At 36.3% G+C, this 21,251-nt stretch overlaps 1 protein-coding gene across 1 annotated transcript in view; it reads right to left on the bottom strand.

Annotated features, from left to right (window-relative positions):
* LOC128545064 (cohesin subunit SA-1) overlaps positions 1-21,251 on the bottom strand; it is a 33,143-nt gene that overhangs the window by 10,983 nt on the left and 909 nt on the right. The window contains exons 3-21 of the mRNA XM_053515401.1: positions 21,009-21,117; positions 20,288-20,467; positions 18,049-18,145; positions 17,893-17,969; positions 17,552-17,756; positions 17,266-17,417; positions 16,138-16,335; positions 15,841-15,939; positions 15,686-15,765; positions 15,268-15,375; positions 15,090-15,189; positions 11,915-12,029; positions 11,724-11,827; positions 11,554-11,640; positions 8,172-8,264; positions 7,455-7,655; positions 4,929-4,996; positions 4,711-4,798; positions 3,952-4,035 (exon numbers count right to left, since the gene is read on the bottom strand). Of these exons, the coding sequence (XP_053371376.1) occupies positions 3,952-4,035; positions 4,711-4,798; positions 4,929-4,996; positions 7,455-7,655; positions 8,172-8,264; positions 11,554-11,640; positions 11,724-11,827; positions 11,915-12,029; positions 15,090-15,189; positions 15,268-15,375; positions 15,686-15,765; positions 15,841-15,939; positions 16,138-16,335; positions 17,266-17,417; positions 17,552-17,756; positions 17,893-17,969; positions 18,049-18,145; positions 20,288-20,467; positions 21,009-21,117 (2,245 nt within the window). The remainder of the gene's footprint in view (positions 1-3,951; positions 4,036-4,710; positions 4,799-4,928; positions 4,997-7,454; positions 7,656-8,171; positions 8,265-11,553; positions 11,641-11,723; positions 11,828-11,914; positions 12,030-15,089; positions 15,190-15,267; positions 15,376-15,685; positions 15,766-15,840; positions 15,940-16,137; positions 16,336-17,265; positions 17,418-17,551; positions 17,757-17,892; positions 17,970-18,048; positions 18,146-20,287; positions 20,468-21,008; positions 21,118-21,251) is intronic.

Raw genomic sequence — 21,251 nt, 5'->3', positions numbered from 1 at the left:
CTATTGACAGTTTGGATCAATGGATTCTTGTTATTGATACCAAAAATTGTGGCTCAACATCTGCATATTCTGGCAGAAATCAAGATTTATTTAACCAGGCAATGTTTTTCCAATCTTCAACAATCCATTTAATGTTTTGAAGCCTGTGCACAATGTAATATCTAATTGCTGTTCTTGGCTAACAGGAACCCAAAATGTGGTTTATTTTTTTTGCTGTTTTATGTTTGAAGACATAAAACAGCAAAAACAGTTGCATGTACTGAGATTTTCTTCTCCTTACGCCCAGTTATCTCCACATTATTTCCCCTGCTTTCCCATCAACCACCCCACTCTGGTCAATTCTAACAAAGCTAACAAAACAAGAGTAACATTTGCTTATGCCTATGTAATTTGTTTTAGATAATGGAGTTCTTGGGCTCTATATATAAATACGCATTCTGGCCCAATGTTTATATTATGATTTGTTTAATGAGATATCAGGGCGTTTATTGTGAATAGAGCGAACATGGGGTGTGTGCGCACATGCATGTCGTGTTGAACATGGTCATCTGCAATAAATGGGCGGAGGCAAATCAAATGAGGCAAGCTCTAAATATGTTTACTGTGATAAGCAGATCTTGGGGGAGAGATGGTAATGAGAAACGAGTAACGGTTGTGAGCAGGACTGGGATATTATGGCAAAGAACATCATGCAAAATGTTTATGGCTATAGTCATCAGTTGGTATTTGGACAGAATCCCAACCTACACATAAAAAAGCAGAAAGTTCACAAGAATACAGAGAGCACTAAGAGTGCAAGTATGTCACATAGATGAGGAATATGCAAGGAGTTAAAAAAAAGGGACTGAAAAGGACAAGGAACTGTTATCAGTCACAATGGAACGGTGGTGGTCCTTGCACATAGACTGAGGAAATGCAGAATGTCAGGATCAACATGGACAGGAGTTTGATAATGACAAACAGCGCAAAAACCAGTAACCAGTAACTCAGGCACAGTATGGGTAAGACAAATGGAGGACACAGGAGTGACCACTAGGGTGCAGAATAAAGCAGAAGCAAAACAAAAGGAGTGACAACACAGAGACATGTGGCAAAACAGGAAACTGCTGTTTGAGTAAAAATATGCAGAGTTGCAAAATACAGGGATCTAGACAAGAGAAGGTTCACATAATTTTTTTATAAAGTCTTAGGACATGCAGGCTAACAACAGGTAAATCCAAAAACTGTCCTTATCTTCTTCCCATTATGAGTCTGTAGATACATTAAACTTAGTGACTGCTTCTTCGGATAGAATCCACCATCACAAAAATGAATCACAGATATATTCATGAGGATGTATTAATAAGAAGACATGCAACATTTGCCTTCACAAAACAAGAAGAGCTAAGAAGCTGTAAAGATAAATGTATTTGAAAAAGTTTGGGATCAGGGACAGAAGTTTATTTCTACCAGATGAGTCTGTACGCTTTAAGAGCAGATTGGTAACAAAAGCACAGCTTGTGGCTAAATGATTTGAGGAGTTAGGTGTCCAAAGCTGAAAAAGGACTCGCCCACGTGTGCCCCAAAGACTCTTTGGCTACTTCAATTAAATGTTATCTGTATAGAGCTTTTAACAATGGTCACTGCTGCTAGGCCATTGAGTTGCAGCCATACTGTGTGATATGAGGCAGAAAGTTCAGTATAACTGGAAAGGCATTTAAGTTAATATAAAATACATTTTCACTGTTGGAGACTCAGGTAAAAAAAAAAGCTTTCGTGGTAGTGATTTGCCAAAGACATTGAGTACTTAATTCCATGGACATAAAATGTCAGCAGGGACTGGAATCATCTCATCCCCTTTATATCAAGCCAACTGCGAGGTAATATTATAGAAGCTCAAAAAGACTGATGATTCACTATACTGGTACAATGGAGTGAAGACATTATTACTGAGAGCAGGAGGAAAGATGTCTCAAATACAGTAGATCCTGCTGATTTCTATTAGTTAGGTCATCACTGCAGTGCAACTGGCATACTTGGATGACTACATCTAGGGTGGCACACTTTTTCAGAGCTATGTTCCAAGTTTGACAAGAGGAGCATGAGAAAATTTGTTATATGGGAATAGACACTGGAAACATGTGAAAAATATCACCTCATGCCCAAGATAGGAGAAAAAGAGAAGCAGGCTGGATGTCATGTTTGATGCCAGAAATTTGGCATCAATCATCAAAAATTATTCAGGAAATAAACAGAATGCAGTGCAAAGAGCTTCCACTACTTGGGCAAAGATGCTATAAACTCGACTGTATTCAGTGATGCCTTATTTGGAAATCCTAGAGAGACTCATGCTTAAGACCCCTCATTGTTCTAATGGGTGAAAATGGAAAGTCTTGGCAGTCAAAAAGTCTCAAGAGGATTGTGAGAAGAATGGCTTTGTGATGCTGAACACACTCCGCTAATAATCAGTGCAGAGACAATCGTTGGTGCACTAAAGACCACAAAATTAGTAACTGAGAAAACTATGTTTGAGAGAATGTTTGTCCAAATCACAAAAGGTTGTTATGGTACAATAAAATAATAATAATAAAAAGCACTTACAGTCTGTCTTACATCAAAGAGGGCTTCAGCTCTCCAGTTACTTCAGCCACTTAGGACGATGGAAACTTGATTAAAAATACATGAGGTACATTTAAGAGAACGCCATTTCAGGGGTTTATTGAGCTTATTGGTACAGTATTAGTGTTTTCTTGTTCACGTAAGGAGACGTCCCAGGGTATATGCTAGGTTTTTAGAAGTGTTGCATGTTATTATGAAAAGAGATTAGGTTTCTGAAGTTCCAGATATACTTGTTTACTTCTGATACGTTTACACATTTTGCATTGTTTGCAGTTGACCAAATAACTTAATGAAAAAGGAACACATTATATAGTTCTGTGACGAAGTGAAAGCTCTAAATTATAAAGAGGGCAAATATGAGGGTGTTGCTGTGCTGAACATGGCCATTGTGAATAAATTAGTAGCTGAAAAGTAATCTTTTTGAGTAACAAGAACAAGCATTTATCTGCAAAACTGCTGTTCACATCAGGTTCTCTCTATTCTGACATTTCACACAAAAAATAAACTAAAACTCAAGACTCAAGTCTTCAATGATTTTATCCACTGCACCGGAAAGTTTAGCTGAATCTTGTTTCAAAATCAACATGACCTCCATGTACAAAAGTGTGTTGTGATCAGATGAAAATAAAATAAAATAAAATCTGAGCATTTTGTTTATGTACACCATCATGTCTGCCAAAAAAAGGATCCAAAGTAGGGCACATCATACCCATGGTGTTGTCCATCTGATGCTTGACCACAAGTGTCCTGCAACCTCTGAAACACTATTAAAAAAAATCTGAATGCGGAAATTAATGCCAAGGAAATCACCACTAAATACAAACATTTTGGTAATACAGCCATTTTTTGGCTGTATTGTTATGAATATTTGTGTTACTGAAGGAAAACTGTCCAATTTGCCTTATTTTACAATGAAAGCATTTGCTAACACCCAAATTATCACTTATTTCATGTCAATCGTTTTCTAAAACGTGCAAATAATTCTGGATACAACTGCATGAATGAACAGATGTAAAATAAAAAAATAGCTCAATGAATACGTGCTTCAACATAGACGATCCCTCAGCATACATTTACTCCATCGCCATGATAGCCTGGAGTTTTTGATAAAATGTGACATTTCTGAAATTTCTAATAAAAAAAAACATTGAGTTTTTGAGTCAATGATGTCCGATGTAACAGCACAAGGTCACCTCTTCATTTAAACACATCAAAATTAAATTAAGGAAGACTTTTGCTTTGTTCCTTTGGTTTTGTTCCTTTACATACAATGCAAGTTGAACCTTCTAAGTGTGTGTTAACATTAGTAGCTAACTATCTGCAATACACTGATGTTTTAATAAGTATAAGCACCTTCTCAGGTTGAGGAGTTTGTGAGATCTTCGCCCTCGCCCACAGCAAATGGAAAACAGCACACTTCAGTGCAGACAACATTAACTGCAATTAACAAAAATAATTAAAAAAACTAAAATTAGTACACATCTCAAAATATCTATTTCTACATTTCTGATTACATTTCTAAACACATCCAAATACAGCAACTTTAAAAATCTATTTTAAAAATCCATCATGACCCAGATCTTAACAGGCACTGTTTATAAACCATTAGCATTAGTGCCAGTCTTTGACGAGTTTTTTTTTTATTCAGATTTTTTTGGATTTAGACTCTTATGCCTTGTTTACGCCAAGTTGTACTTTGTTCTTTGTCAGCCAAACACACTCCCTGTTTAAAGTAGATTATTAAATCCATCAATACTTCACATTTTCATTTGAGCGCATAACACTGTGCTCTCAGTTTGGGGAATTTTACACTCCCTGACTTCAGACTGCTGCGGATATGTTTGCTCTAATTACCTGTGTTTTCTTTCATAGTGGTGTTCCACATGCCTCGAATAAAATAAACTCTTATACATCAAATACATTTGATACCTTGAAAATACATCAATAAATAATCAATAGATTTATTGATAAAATATACTGTAAGGTGCAGCTGTTGATGAATCAATACTGTAGATGAAAATATGTTCATGTTAAAAGTCAGCAATAAAAACTATGACCTTAAACAAATGTGGTTTACAGATGATCTGCCTGTTTTTATTCCCTCTACATTACCTCCACATCCACCTCTCTGGACTCTATCCCAGTCTTCAACAGCAGGAAGCAAGGCTCAAACAGCTTCAGCGCAGTCAGGTCTCTTGCACTGACGGACACAAACATACAAATTCTAATGTGGTACACATTTTGCTCCAATTAGCACAATTAACACATGACGTTGCTAGCCAACATAATTATTTTTACACACGTTGGGCAAACAAGCATCCTAAGCACACCTGCTGAAAATGGCCAATTTCTTCAGGGAAGTTGCGGCACTGTACACGTCTTCCTCGTCAGCTGTGCCCTAAATCACACACAGTGTTAAATGTAAACACACCTTTAGAGGGCATTGTGATTTCTCAGTAATATGGGAAACAGTCTACAAGTATTATTACTACGCAAGTTTGTCTTAAATCCAAGCCATTCCACAACATTAAATGCAACTACAGAGGTTAAACTCTAGCGTTCATTATTAATTTACAAATTATTAGTACTGACAACTTGCTGCGGGATATACCATGTAGGATATGTCAGGGTGTAAAATTATTACTATTGCTTAAGTATTGAATTTTTTTTTTATAAATAATTACTCTATTAATGGGGTACAAGTCCAACAGACAAAATTTTCACATAGGGTAGGACTTCATGGTTTCATTATTTAGATAATAATTTTTTTATTGATATTTACTTTAGATCAGATAAATTAAAATTACTGATAGTATGTTGAACTAATTTAATAAGAGAAATTTAATCTGTTATTTAGACAATTTCTGTAATCCGTGAGCCAGACAGCAGTCATTCCCAATCCGTTATTGTGTATGTGTGAAAGTTGTCCTACAAGTCCCGCCCCCGATAACCCGCCCCCCTCTGTTATTTCTGCTGTTATACCCCTATCACACCTATGCGGTTTAACTAACAGTAAGAGCCATGTTTCATTTTTATAAATTTGTTGTTGTGTTTATTTTTACTTCATAAATTAAGCATTACGCATTAAGTTTATTAGTTAAGCATTTAGTATGATAATCGTACGTTGCACTGTGACATCATTTAATAAGTTGTTCTGTGACATCATTCCATAGTTGTGTAGCTGCATGTTTATAACGCACGGTAGTTGTTGATAAGATACAGAAATGTGGAAAACACAAGCTTTAGACCGTAATACCATAATCTAAAAGATACAGCAAATAAGTTGTTGTAACCGTAATTCAAGACCGTAAGCTACAAGATACAGCAAGTCGTAATAATCACAGTGAATTTATGCAAAAAATTATAAGAACTGTTGAACTTTGATGTTGAAAATAAAATAAGAGACAAAGAATTCAACGGACTTTTGAGTCGTGAGTAACCAAGTGTAACAAGAAAGATAACGGTCAGAACTTGTGAATAACATGCCCGTACAGTAACGCTGTAATGTAACTGACATTTTAAAGACAGTAATTTTGTAATATAATTAGTTACTTTAAAAAGTAAAGTCCCCCAACACTGGTCATGAGCATATTGTTCCAATACCGGCCCTTGAGAATTCCAGAAAACAGGAAGCATCAATTTTTCAGCTGATGGTTGACTTTTGAACTTTTTCTGTCGGCGATTGAGAATGTTTCCGTTCCATACTCTGCTGTTCACTCTCAGTCTCGTAGTAATGAATCCATGTCACCAGTAATGATTCTCTTTAAGAAACACACCTTCCTTAGAGTATCCAAGAATCCAAAAATGTCCAAATTTTGTTTGCAGATATCCAACGCTTCTGTTTACGCTCTTGGGGAAGCATACACAGATGTGTTGTTTCGGCACTAGGTACACCCTCAGACCACCAAAAAAAAAAAAAAAAAAAAAAAAATCACTGCTGCTTTTACGTGCAAATCACAAGTGGGGCATCCAATGTTTTCTCGTATTGCAGGTAAAAATGAACTGATGTAAAACATTCACACCTGCATAGCAGTGCCTGGGGAGACTGTAGCCTTGAATGATAAGCACTGATAAGACATGTCTCGGCCAACAGAAGTTTTAACATAACCAGAGTGCGGATCATTTGTGACTCACCTACATATTGATGTAAAAGTGCAGAGAAAATAACGGATAGAAAAAAAGAAGAAAAAAAACAGCTGGAAAGTTTGTATTATGAAGCTGGATGGCGAGCCTACACTGTTGTTTATATAAAATAATTATGCTAAAATTATGCTAAATAAATGGTTTATGTGATTTATACACTGACTGACGTATGTATGGGCTGAGTTGATTAGAACTGATGGTCATGTTTTAAGGATACACATGCACATTCTGGTACCAGACAGTTTTCACCAAAGGCATCATCATCATCATCTGACTATGTTGGACAATAATAAATATTGAGTGCCAGCATAGCAAATGATTTAAAAGGACGTCAGTGGGAGATTTTGACACCTTTTGTTATTAAAACTGGTTTCTAAAATGTACTGTTTAGTTCACCTTATACTATCTACATAGATGTTTATAAATTGTTTAGTATTACAAGCTCCTAGTTGGGTGAAAAAGAAAAACTAATATACACCATAGCGTCAGACATTTTTCGGACGGTATGATTGTGGATCATACTCGTATGTGCTGTTCCAATCAATTTTTTTCCCCTCTCTTTGGTACAAACACCTCAAACCTTCTGAGAATGATTTTCAGTAGATTTCAAAACAATCTAATGTGTGCATGTGATGTACACTGATGAAGTGTGCACAGTTTAACAAGCAAGAGCTGTAGTATTTTAGCAAAAATGTGTGTGTGTGTGTAATTACCTGCAGTACATCGGCAAGGTGCGTGTTAAATCTCTCCACGGTTGAGTCAAAAAGCTGACTCACGACTCTTTCGGCACGCGCAGAGAAAGTGTACTGATCAAAGCACAACACCGACAACACACGCACACACGCATCCAGCACACGCTCCTCATGATGCTTCTCCACAATCTCACACACCTGAAATAACAACTGCTCCAAATACTGAGACACACAAAGAGAAAAAGAGAGAAAGAGAGGTCCTGTTACAGAACAAATAAATACATTTCATTTATATGATAAACAAAAAAGGGATTTTTTTTCATTTCCATTAACAAAGTGCTCACATTGACCAAAGTGGGTGAGATGAATAATACAATCAAGTAAAGCAAAGTTTAACTTCACACAGATGAAAAAGCAAAGTGCTTAGTGATGACCAGTAAGAGTGCAGGACAATGGTGTTTCTTTTTTAACATTCATTTGAAGATATCTGCTTATGTTTTCACATATTTGAATGGTGAGACAAGTATTCAGCAACACACGGAAGACTAATTTTAGACATTATAATTTTTGTAAGGTGGTTTTGTACAAGCTTCATAGGTATTCTGTACAAATATAATCATAAAACAGATATGTCCGCTAGTGACAAACATTATCCTCAGTGTATAAACACCATTCCATGTTTTCATTATGCTTTTAGATATAAAAAAGCATGATAATTTGATTAAAGTAAGTTGTCACCTTCTCCAGCCGCCCTGTGCTGCCGTAAACTTCAAGATCAAAATACAGAGGAGCTTTGAGCAAACAAATTACTTTATCCACATCTGCAGAGAACTATAAGAGAGAGAGAGAGAGAGAGAATTCCAGGTACATTCATAAATATATTTGAAAAAAGAAAAGTTTTAAAACTTAAAACAAATTTTCTGATTTTTATATCTTTCTATAATGTAAAACAATGCTAAAGACATCCAAAATATGCAATAATTCCCTCTGAAAAGTTGATATTGAGATGTGTCTGCTACTTATGCTATGAAAAGTCTTGATCACGGTGCTTGATGGGTTTTGCAAATGCACAAAACAGCTTCGGGTCTTAAAATAGCAACTGTTTTTTGTTATCGTTACTTAATTACCCAATGCTATGTGTTATTTCATAATTTTGAAATCCCCATTAAATGATCTATAATGTAGAAAATAAATCACTAAACAAAAAAATATGAATTAGATGGTGTGTCCAAAACCACAATTTAAATACATATTAGTTTATTTTCAGTTTTATTATAGTTGATGCCATGGTGAATGTGGAACAGCTGCACAATTTAATCACAAGTATCAAAACCACAAAAAGGATTTTATTTAATTGCAAAAGGCTGCAATTTATTCCTATTTAATTCATAGGTTTTGTCAAGCTCATGTTAAAATCTTTTCCCTAAAAAGTCTCATTTATCAGTGCCCAGTTTGTTTAATACTAATAGTCTAATATAAACTTTCTAGTATGACATATAATATGTTTTATTATTATTATTATTATTATTATTATTATTATGAAGGTGTGTGTAAAGAGTGAGGCAAAAGACAACTGTTGTAATTTAGCCTTTCAGAAGCCTGGCTCCTGTTTCTTCATTCCCTCTGAACTGAGAGAGAGAGAGAGAGAGAGAGTGCTTCATCAACAGGGGCGTATAAAGCACTCAACAAAACCGAAACAACTGAAAAGAAACTAGTCACGGTGTCACACACTTGCAGCTGTTGCAAGTACAAGTGCAACCCCCCCCCCCCCCCCCACACACACACACACACACTCTCCTCTCTCTCATGCAGGTGCTTTGTCTATTCAGACCCATTTCACACATAAGAGAGTGTGTCGCCTGTTTTGAAGTAGGTACCATTTCCCTCTGGGGTTTGTAAGGTCCCACTCAGCTTTTTTCTTTTTCTTTCTTTTTTTTGGTACTCGCTTCTCCCAAATCTTCTGCTTTTTTATATCTTGGGGAAAATAAATTAATGCTAATGTTACCCTCTTTGCTTACTATACTGAAACAACCAGAAACAATGAGCTTGTAAGGCATTTTTTTATGGTTCAAAAAACACATTCTTAGATAGCAAAAAAGTGAAACTACAGAGATCATCACTTCCTGCCTCATCAAGAAAGAAAGGTCCTCAAAGATAGTTGAGACATCTAAGTGTTTAAATACAAGATGAATCTAAAGAATTTCTAAAATGTTCCAAAATGTTATAACATGTGGAAACAGAACTAGCTTACAACACCCTCGGACAACAAAAGCAATTGTGTGGAACAACAGAAAGCTTTGTTACAGGTTCTCTCTGTGGATCGAAAAACCAGATACCTCACCCAAGATGTAATACAGATGTCCTTGAATGTACAGTATAAACATGGCAGAAGAATTCACTGATGCTGTCTGTTGTGAGAAATACGTCATTATATCCTACCTGAAGCCATTACTCCACTTTTTATGTCGAAAAAAAGGCCTTAATATAAAGAAAAACTATATATACAAATATTGAAAGCTCAATAATAGTGCATTTTCTGTCTATAATTGCCAAGTACATTTTAATGAAATATTACATTATAGAAAAATCCAAAGCGGTTTAAATCATGAACCACAATGCCACAAGACACAGAGTCTTGAGTCACAGAGAAGAAGAAAAAAAACACACTGTAAAGCCCAGAAAGAAAATTCTAGTGGCTTTTCTCTAGGCCAGACACATTTTCAGCTGCATCTATTCATTCTCTACAGTGAAACAGTGACAGCCGAGGTCAGCCCTTACATACTTGTGTCCCTTGTAGGCAGTGAAGACCACTGAAATGGTGAGGGTGGCATGGAATAAACCTTACAAGGCTAAACAAGCTGTCTCAAGAGACTTATGTATACCCACAAGCAGCTCACCATCAGAGAGAGCATTTAGTACTGGAAAAAAGATCACCACAGCTCACCGCTCATGTCTCAGACCAACAAAGGGAAATATGCCGAGTTTTCTGTAGATTTAGCCATCAATTTATAATTATTTGGCTTGGCAGCAATATCCGTGGCATGTATGATTGCCAGACAAAACGGCAAATGTTTTTAAGCTGCTGGTCTGTCTCTTCTGTATAATTGTTGTCATATTATTGTGAAAATTTAAGAATGGTTACGTTTGGCAGCTACATATGGTATGGACAATTGAGCAGCTGGAGATTTTTTGCAATACACTCGACCCACGCAAAATGGCGCTTCAGAGTTTGTGGTCTCAGTCATTCACGGATTTTTCCCTTAGAACCTAACTAATAATTGTCTGCGAAAACCTCTGCAGTTTCACGAACACTGCGAATATCCGAAAAAAAATGTATCCCCATTTTTATGCCAATATACAATTTTTCATGTGTTTTTAATGCTAAACTATTAAAAACTACAAATTCACAAATTTTTTAAACATAAATATTGTTGTAAAATTCACCAAAATTTTTCATATGAAATATAATAGTACTGTATGCATTTTTTAGTACTATAGAGAGAACACAAAGCAATCGTAGCAGAATACACGACTTAGGATGATGTATTATTACTGTATTTACCCTACTTGTACCAAACGACAGCGCATACCAAAGAAAAACGCGCTTGCATGAATTACAGTACATATAGGGGTAACATCTGTATTTTACATTCTAGCACTGCGGGAGACACAGCAGTACAGTACTGTACAGTATACGGGTTTAACTTTTCCTTTTTTTAAGGGTAATATATTAAGCTGATTTTTAAATTAAATTAAAAGTGTTTTTTAAAAGTTTAAACTATAAAAATAGGCATTTATAGGCACTTTTTGACCACATTCAAAATTTTTTCTTTTCACATTTAGAAAAGTAACCTCTGCAAATTTAGGGTGTCGACTGTCCTGGCACTTTGAATGATTTGTTGATCCCAAAGCAAAATTCACAAATAGCAGAAGACCCTCAATCAAACCAATTAATCAAAATTTCAATAATTTTTATTTTCCTCTCACACTTATCAAGTTGCTCATAATTTGTTTAGCTATTATGTAATTAGCTAGCTATGGTCATCTTATTAGCATTTAATATAGTATTTTATTTTAGCTTAAATTACATCAAGGACCAACTCATGTGGTTTCTGTTTACCTTAGTGAGTAACTGTGGCAGCAGTGGTATGAAATGATTGGTGATGCGTTTCCTTTCCAAAATCTGTTGCTTTCTGCCTTTTAAATTCTGAAATACAAATGCATATATTGATTCATCTGTCAGAGTATCAGTGCGTCTCATATTCCCCCTCTCCCCCTCCTCTCCTCTACCTTCCTCCCGAGGGACCGAGCTGTAGGTGGAGTTCCCTCTGTTGCCTGTCTGACTGCACACATCATCAGCTCAATTAGAGCAGCCTCTTCATCATCATTCAGCCCTAATTTACACACACACACACACACAATTATTAATAAGTAATCTTCCATAGTTGAAACATACGCAACACTGCATTTGCGATACACACCTTGCTCATCTCCATTCTCCTGGAGCAGCAGCGATGTCATTGTCTCCCAGTCTCTAAGCTCAGACACAGCCACACCCCAGAGGCTGTCCACCAGGTACGCAGCATGTTCATGATACTGGCACACACAAATGCGTATTTCAACAAAACTAACAGTACAGTATTTAACGTGCCACATTAGATGCTCTGTGATAATTTAGAGATAAAAACGTAAGAAAGGGTGAGGGTGGAATTTGCTTATTAATTATATTACCAGCGATTTTGTTAACAAAATATTTTGCCAAAACACTAGAATTTTTTTTAAAACTCATTCTCACGTCAATAATAGAGACACTAATCAATCTTCCCTTTATACCCACCCCTACCGGGGAATGTGCAGCAGTTAATAAAGCTTGGGTCTCAGAGGAAGCACGTTTTGGCCTTCGCCCTCCATCTGAATTTTTTTTAGTTGGTTTTTATTTGTACAAACAACTCTGACCTAGTAATGGGCATTTAATAAAGATAATAATAATAATTAAAATGAATATTCACAACCTCGATGCAATCTCACCCATGTCAATTATTTCGGGTTTTTATTTTTGTTGTTTAGTTTTTCTACTTTCCCCATTGTGTGTTCATGTACTTTCCTGGTAAAAATATACTACAGCTTGTCTATTCACACTACATATATCCCAGCTTTAATAGTTGAGGAGATTTACAGTACAAATGTTAAACTCTGAAAGCAAAAAACTAAAATTAAATAATAACATTATTATTATATTATTATTATATTATTAGTAGGGATGCACCGAAATGAAAATTCTGGGCCGAAAACGAAACCGAAATTTTTGGATGCACTTGGCCGAAAACCGATACCGAAACCGAAAATGGCTTCATTAAAAAACATGTTTAAAATATTTTCTTTTTGTTTGTATTAAAAAAACTACAAATTAATTAAGCAATCAAACTTTTATTGATAATAAATAACAGTAATAAGGCTGTTTAACAATAACAAAACTAAATAAAATTTCTTTCTGTAACAAAATTGTGCAAAAAAAAATGCTAGCTGCTTTTTTACTTCAATTTTAAATTACTGTACCAAACAACAGTGCACAAACAGAAGAAAAATAAATAAATCCAACCTCTTACTGTAAACAACATAACTATACACACTAAATTGGTCTGCTTTTAATTTAAGCAAAAGAAGCAGGTTTATCTTTATGAACAAAAGTTTTTCAGTTTTCTGGCTGAAGACACAGTTCCTCTTCTCATGAAGAACATACTGCACTGAATAAAATCACTCAGTCTGTGTTAGCTTTTAGTGCCTTTACGAACGTTTTACTTCAATTTTAAATTACTGTGCAAAACAACATTGCAATAACAGAATAAATAAATCAAACCTTTAACCTCAATGTGGTGTATTAGCCTACGAAATCCAATGTCCTCCACGACTGAAAACGGCTGGTCATCTAAAGCAATGAATTCCATTACTTTCTCTGTTATGTCACGTGCTTTAGCACTGTCATTTGCAAATTTCTTAATTTTTTCGAAAACTGTGGCAACCGAGGGTGTTGATGTGCTAGTTGGCTTAGTTTTAACCAACGTTGTTTGACGGTATTCCACAAATTCAATTGCGTGTCTTGACTTAAGGTGGTATTAAACCTGTAGTCGAAAATGTCTTTGCTGTTGAACCCCCTCTTGAAACTATTGCAGAGCAAATGTTGCATATTGCAACTTTGCTGTCCTCATCTGAAACTTTGAAGTGCTTCCAAACCGCCGACATACTCCGTGTTTGATGCGTAATGACAGCGCGAACGAGACGGGAGGATGGGAGAGGCGTGGCGACAATTTCGGCTTTTATTTTCGGCGCTTTCTTACGTTTCGGCCGAAACCGATAATGCTATTTCGGCCGAAAATGTTCGGCGGCCGAAATTTCGGTGCATCCCTAATTATTAGTATTAACAACAAGTCATTCATTAATCAGAATCAAGGCAAAATGTTCAATTTGCCCAGCAATTGTCTGATCAGTAACAAAGGAAGTACCTCCCTCAGTTTTGGAGAAATTGTAATTCAATTAAAAGCAAATAAAAAAATCTGTGTTTTATCACAAATGATATAAAATTGACTTTTTCATTAAAAAAAACACATTTATAATTTGTTTGTGTGCTGACAATTCTAAAGTTAGGTCGATTAATTTTGGAACAGGGATGTTTTTTTGGTATTTGTCCTCTGTATACCACCAGTTGAAATAAAAGCATCTTAAGGAGGAAACTCAGCATTTGGTCATGTCCATGGGTTCTAGATTTCAGGAAGTAAAAGTATGAATGGAAATCCTTATGTTTGAATTTTTTTGTTCTATTATCTTTGAGCCATCCAAAATATGCGTGTATAAAAACGACTGTGATTCCTAAACAGTTATTGCCACAAGTCTGTCAAACTCCTTGAAATAAAGTTAAAAGTCCTGACTTCTCTCACATTTTGTGTGTTTCATTTTAAAGTCAATGTGGTAGTGTACAGAATTGTTCCAAAATTCATACGCCTGGTTGTAGTTCTTAGAAAAAAGAGCATCTGCATTAGCAGGTCAGCATCGGCCAAGAACACTGCAATAAGTGCAGCTCGGCTAAAAACTTTTAGATCTGGCTTTTCTAGTCTGTGTATGATGACCTTAATGCTGCATGGTTAGGGAAAAAAAAAAAAACTAGTTGTGTGAGCTTGCAAATACCATCACGTGAGAACACAACACAAAGTCACAGAATTAATTAATTAATAGCCCATTTTCAAAGGACCATTTTTTTAATTAATTAATTTACCTTTAGGAATTTGGCAGACACTCTTATCCAGAGTGATTTACAAAAGTGCTTTGTAGCTTCCATCATTGGATAGATCCTTACACTGGGCTACTAACCTACTATTAGTTAATAACCAAGTACTGGGGGGGGATACTGAAGTACTATAGTTGTCGTTTAAAGATTGCCAGATACTTAGCTGTATGGACATCTAGAGGAAGCTCATTAATTGGGCTGTCAAAATTTAGAAAGCAAATGGAAACTCAAGTCTATGCAGAAAAGTTAGAGAGAGTTAGAAATCCTCCACTTTTATCCTTTTAGATGATTAAATGTAGTTCAAATATAATTTTTTTTTATAAAAAACAATTAGTGAATTTTCTAATCCTGATGTACTGAAATAATAATGACGTTACCTTGCTCTGAATAAAGAAACATGTGAGCAGGTTGAGAAAAGTGACATTGCGCCTCTCTTTCTCTTCTTTTTCAAGTACATGATCCACCTCAGCACACAGCCTACAAACAAATATATGCAGACATCACTGTACCTGTAGAGTAAACCCATCATGAGGATGATGAATGTGATAAACTCACACATGGTACAAAAACTCTCCAGCGGCAGACGCAAGTCCTTTATGTACAGCAAACACCAGTGGATACACACGCATACACTCGTCCTCAGACAAACCATCGTCTGTGTTCCTGTTTATACACAAACATGACTATAAAATATGATTTGAATAAAACAGTAATATGTTTCTTTATTTTCTATCAAAACTCACCTATGCCTTTCCATAACATTTTATAAAAAAAAAAACCTATGTACTGTATGTTTGTAGCAATGTTATTTCTGAGTGATGACAGGGTCTCAAGTCTTAAAACAGAATATTGAGTAAAAGAATAATTAACAATATCCTAAAGGGCTGTATTATAATTTTATAAAGCCATGATAAAGAAAAAACAGGTACATGTAGTTCATACACGCACAAGTTACTCAAACGCACACACTTACTGCTTAATGATCAGCAGCAGCCTCACTGCCTCCACACCAACATCAGAGTCTTTATCCATTACCATGTTCAACAACCTCTCCTTCAAGACACACATGCAGCAAAGATTAACACATTTAGCAAAAACATGGACACACACACACACACACAAATATACCTTAAAGCGACTAGTAAAGAGCTCCAAACGGCCAATAAAACTTTTCTCCGCATAAAGTTTCTGAAGAGACAACACACACTGCAAACGAACAGTAGCTTGCTGTGGACACACACACACACACACGTAATAACACAGACGTTACTCACACACTCTTCAGATCTATTCAACTCAATCCAGTTTTGTTTATAAAATGGTTTTGTCACAAATAGAAACTGTCACAAAATAACTTTACAGAATCAAATCAGTTTGAAATGTGAATACTTGAAATCTGATACCTCTGTTTGTGTGTGTACTTACTTTGTCATGTAGCATCCAGCCTAAGTATTTGAGGTGTCCATCGTTAAGGAAGGAGGCGGGGTTTTCTCTAAGCCACACCCCCATCTCCTCCATAGAGACCGCACGGATCTCATGAACTTTGTCTCTATACCGATGAACAAACACTCCTTTGAAGATCCCGTTCATCAAAGAGCGCAACTCCTCCTGCTGCTCCATCAGCTACACACAGACAGACACACACTTTACTAAATATACACAATACAATTCTGCAGATTTACTAAAATTTTGGGCGGCACAGTGACGAATTCCACCACCAGGGTGCAGGTTCGATTGCCGTCTCTATGTGCATAAAGTTTGCATGTTCTCTCTGTGTTTGGTGGGTTTTCTTTGGGTACTCCAGTTTCCTCCCAAAATCCAAAAACCTGCACATTAGGCTAACTGACATTCCCAAATTGCCCGTAGTGTGTGAATGAGTGTGAGAGTGTGTGTATGTGTATGTGTATGCGTCCTGCAATAGAATAGGCTCCAGACACCCCGTGACCCTAAATACAGGAGTAAGCGGTAGAGACGATGAGTAAGAGTGAGTGTGTAACATTACATTTAATCTAATTTTCATAAATTCCCAGTACAATTTATCAGGGCACAAAATGGGCTTATGTTATTTATATTTTAACTGGTAATCCCTTTTTTCAAATTTATGATGTCATACTATTACATAGCTAGCTACAAAGCACAGACACTCATCTAACAAAAAACAGATGGCTTGCTCCATTTAACAACAAATAAGATTGCAGTTTATCTGATAATCTGATAATAAATGGTTGATGTACACTGCCATGGGTTGCCTGTTATGCCATAAAGGAAAAAATTATCATGACTTCTAATAATATTCCAGGATAGAGTCAAATCTTATTGTAAACCAGGCAGCTCTGTAGTGTCTGATGAATTTTATCAAATGGATTAATACCATGACCGGTTACCATAATTACCAAAACAAGGACAATGCTGCCTCCCAAACTACTGAGACATAGTGGATTTTGTAGACATATAGTATACCAGTGTAAACTCTGGTACATATATATGCGCGTGTGTGTGTGTGTGTGTGTGTGTGTGTGTGTGTGTGTGTGTGTGTGAGCGCGTGTGTGTGACCTCGCTGTAGGCATTCTGGAGCTCTTCCAGTCTCTCAGTTGCTCTGTGTGCAGCATTCTTGCTTTTCTCCAGCTGATAGCGTCTTTGCATTGTGTCAGCCTGAGCATACACCACTGCAGACACCGCCACTATAGCAGACATCAGACGCATGGCTACACAAACACACACACAGAATTACCACATCTTTAACAGTCTATATATCATGCTTTTTTGCTTTTCTAGTAGGAATGCTTTTAGAGGCCTTTCTACTAAGGTTAAATGTGATACACTTTCGGAAACCCCTCACCAATGAGCGTGCTGGTGTGTCGAAAGGCTCGGACCTGCGAATCAGCGAGCCCCGTGAGGAAGGCAATCAGGGAAGAGAATAAAAATTCATCATAGAGCAGACTGTGTCTGCAGCGCTGCACAAGTTGACACACCCACTCGCACAGTCCATCACGAAACCGTCGACCCTGAGACCCCCCGGCAGCCAAAGGGTAACTTACTGAGTCCTGAAGCACAGAAAACACACAGTAGACTTTATAAAAGACATTAAAAGCTCTAATTCTGTGGAACTGCATTTAGTGTTTGTTTTCATGGTTTATTTTTAATAAATGTCCCCCAATCCCTGACCACCATTCTGCTCACCTCATTAAACTCTTTAGTCAGGTGACTGATGATGTCAGCATTCTGCATACTATCAAACATCGCCCTTGTTACGGAGCCTAAGGTACAACAATATTGTACAAGTTTTAAAGGTCTCAGAGACTCCATGACTTCACACTAACAAATCTAATGCCTTACCTTTACAGCCACAACACTCAACCACAAAATTCAAGAGTTCTCGAAGACCCTCTTTTCTATCCTGTTTATAGTCATCCAGCCATTCATCAATCACCGTCTGCAGCAAACAATTTCGTGCATTAGAGAAAACAAAATAACATTTTCTGCCAGACTAATTTTTCTAGATTTTCTTTGTCTCATCAGCTTGCAATTTAAGTGCAAAGCACATTACCGACACAACTCATCTGTATTTAGTGATGCACAAAAGCCCCACATGAAGTAAAACTTGAGGAAAACTATAAATATGAATATGAGCCAGTCTTAGAGAAGTGGAAGATATTTTGGCACCAATAAAAAAAAAACTAAGAGCTCACCCAAGAAAACAGCCATGTCACAGCTGGTTTTTATTTTTTTTAAGTGACACTCAGTTTTTGCAGCAACGCACACAATGACATGCTAAAAAAGCAGACAGGAATATTTTATTAGGAAATCTCATGTTTGTGGGTGGAGCTCATTGAGCATATTGGGGAGTAGAGGGCTCATTGCAGATTGAGTGATACTGGATCAGTGTCTTATCAATGTCTTATTGGTCATGTACAGTAATGTGAAAAAAGTCTTGAGCCACACCTCATTTCTCCAAAGTAAATCAAATTAACTTACAGATTTAGAAAAAATGGGAACAAATGTTTTACTGTGAGTTAGATGTTTTTCTGCTTGAATGTTACTGTGTGGCTTAAAAAAAAATTCTCTGAAATTGGTCAGGTACAGGAACTGGACTAAAAATGAGGAACAAACACTTGCCAAAAATAACAGCCAAAAACTATTCAATATTACATTAAAAATATAAAGTCTGGCTATTTAGAAGAAAAACATAAAAAAATTATTTTTGCTTGCAGATTTAAGTTTTAGCTCTAAGGAGAGGTATTCTGGTTTGGCACATGGGAAAAGGAGAACGCTAAAAACAATTAAATGTTCACATAATTTGGTCAAAAACAGTGAGTATTTTTTCCTTTTTGGCCAAATCCCAAAATAAGCCTGAGTGTGGTGGTTAAATAAAAAAGGGTAAATTTACAAATATTTTTAAATGCTGATTGTTTGCTTTGCTCCCATGCAAAGATCACAAACTTATGCAGGGTTTTACATGGGACAAGTCATTTCTGAAAGGATTAAATTTAAATGCACATTAATTTTTTAAAATATTTACAAACTTGACAATTTAATCCACGTGTAAATTTATAAGAACTCACCACCAATTATAAGGGCGTATTCATAAATTAAGTAATTTGTAAAAAAGAAAAAACTTCCCCAAATAAAGATTACTTCAATATGTTGTTCTCATTTTCTATGGGATTGACTTAAAGACATGCACATTTAACACTTACACAACTTTTTCCTGTCAGTCATCTGTATAATAATATAATAACATCTGTATATCTGTATAAATTTGTGTTACTGTGTAAAAACCTGATAACAAGAGAATGTTATTCAGTCATGGCAAAAAATATTGGCATCCTTGCAATTCTGTCAGAAAATGCAACTCTCAGAAAACTGTTGCAGTTGCAAATGTTTTGGTACTCACATATTACTGTCTTGCTTTTTTATGCCTTTGTGTCAGTAGTGGTGTCCTACTGGATCTTCCACCATAGCGTCCCTTTTCATTCAGATGGTAACAAATAGTGTAAATCATTAATTTTGCTTTTACTTCCAGGTCCAGCAAGGCTAGCAACAGTGCCACGTGCCGTAAACTTTATGATATTTCGCACATTGAATACAGGAACATTAAGATATCTGGAGATGGACTGCAATTGCGATTGTTAATGTTTTCCAACATTTTTTTCTTTCAAATCCACAAACAACTCTTTACACTTCTTTCTTTTCTCCATACTTAGTGTGACACACAACAAAAGTTGAGTCAACGTTTCTCCATTTTAACTGGTTAGAAGTGTGATTACTATATTGCCTATTTGTTACCTGCTACAGGTGTGTCTAAATACAAATTACAGGAGCATCACATGCTTGAAAAGCAAATATTTGTTTCTTTTATTAGCTAAAAAGCAATTATTTACTATTTGCACCAAGTTTGACTTTTCATCTGTTTTTTGTATTGTTCCATTGCAAACAAAAACAATAAGCATGCAACACCAAAACATTTGCAATTGGAACAATTTTCTGAGAGAAGTGTTGCATTTTCTGACAAAATTGCAAGGGAATCGATATTTTTGGCAATGACTGTACATAATCACTTTTTTCTTTCTCTCACCACCAGTGCGGAGCGTCCTGATCTCACAGCCACAAACATGTTCCCAGTCTTCCTTCTTTCGGCCCTATCTGTCTCGGGCTGTGGGGCAGGTGTGTGTTTTGTTGTGCGAGAAGCTCCAGGTGAGGGTGTAAGCGAAGGACTGGAAGTGCTGCCTGCTGTTCGTCTGGGCCGTTTAGAAAGCTGAGAAAGAGACAAATGCAAGGGTAATATATCTGACAGAAATTGCTTCTCTGTCAGCGGCAAAAAAAGGCAACTTTCATCATAAATTAATTTAATTTGAATTAATGTTTTACCACAATTTTGGACACTTTTGATTTTAACATGCATTTTATTTTCTTTAATAAAAACACCAACAAGAAGCCACTGGAAGAGGCTACAGCAGCCCTCAGAGATCAAACCAGCAATCTCCGGATGATAGGGCGAGCACTTTACCACTGCACCACTTGGGGGGCCCTATTAAGGCAAACTTGCTGTGTCTCATGATTTCTCTCACATCAAGAGGAGGGGGGAAATATGGCAACACCTCAAATATTTTACCGTCACAAGAGATATGTCCGTTTTATTTCTGAATTTTACTGTTTATGCCCATCAAATCAAAATCAGATACCCTCCAGAGAGAAAGTCCTCATACTTTTATAATTTTACAGTTAGAATGGGACACATACACTCTCAGCCAGAATACAGATAACTTTGCGGTTTGCCTTAGTGAAAAAGCACTTACTGTCACTGTGTCTCCTGGAGCTGGTCCCTTTTTCCTCTTTGTTTTTCTCATGTTGGGTTCAAAGTCTTCATCTGATCCTGAAAGATCATCTGACTCCACAGGACTCAAACTATTCACACACAAGACAAATAATCTATTATATTGACACCAGGGCACCATGGTTTTTCGTTAATTTCTGTTACATCTATAAGAATAACACAAAACCAAAACTACATATTAAAAAATTCTGTATTAACTTATGTA

Source organism: Clarias gariepinus, chromosome 16, assembly GCF_024256425.1.
Source record: "Clarias gariepinus isolate MV-2021 ecotype Netherlands chromosome 16, CGAR_prim_01v2, whole genome shotgun sequence".
In the NCBI taxonomy this organism is placed as follows: domain Eukaryota; kingdom Metazoa; phylum Chordata; class Actinopteri; order Siluriformes; family Clariidae; genus Clarias; species Clarias gariepinus.
The sequence above is the reverse complement of the archived record's forward strand: the minus strand, read 5'-3'. Positions and strand labels throughout refer to the sequence as shown.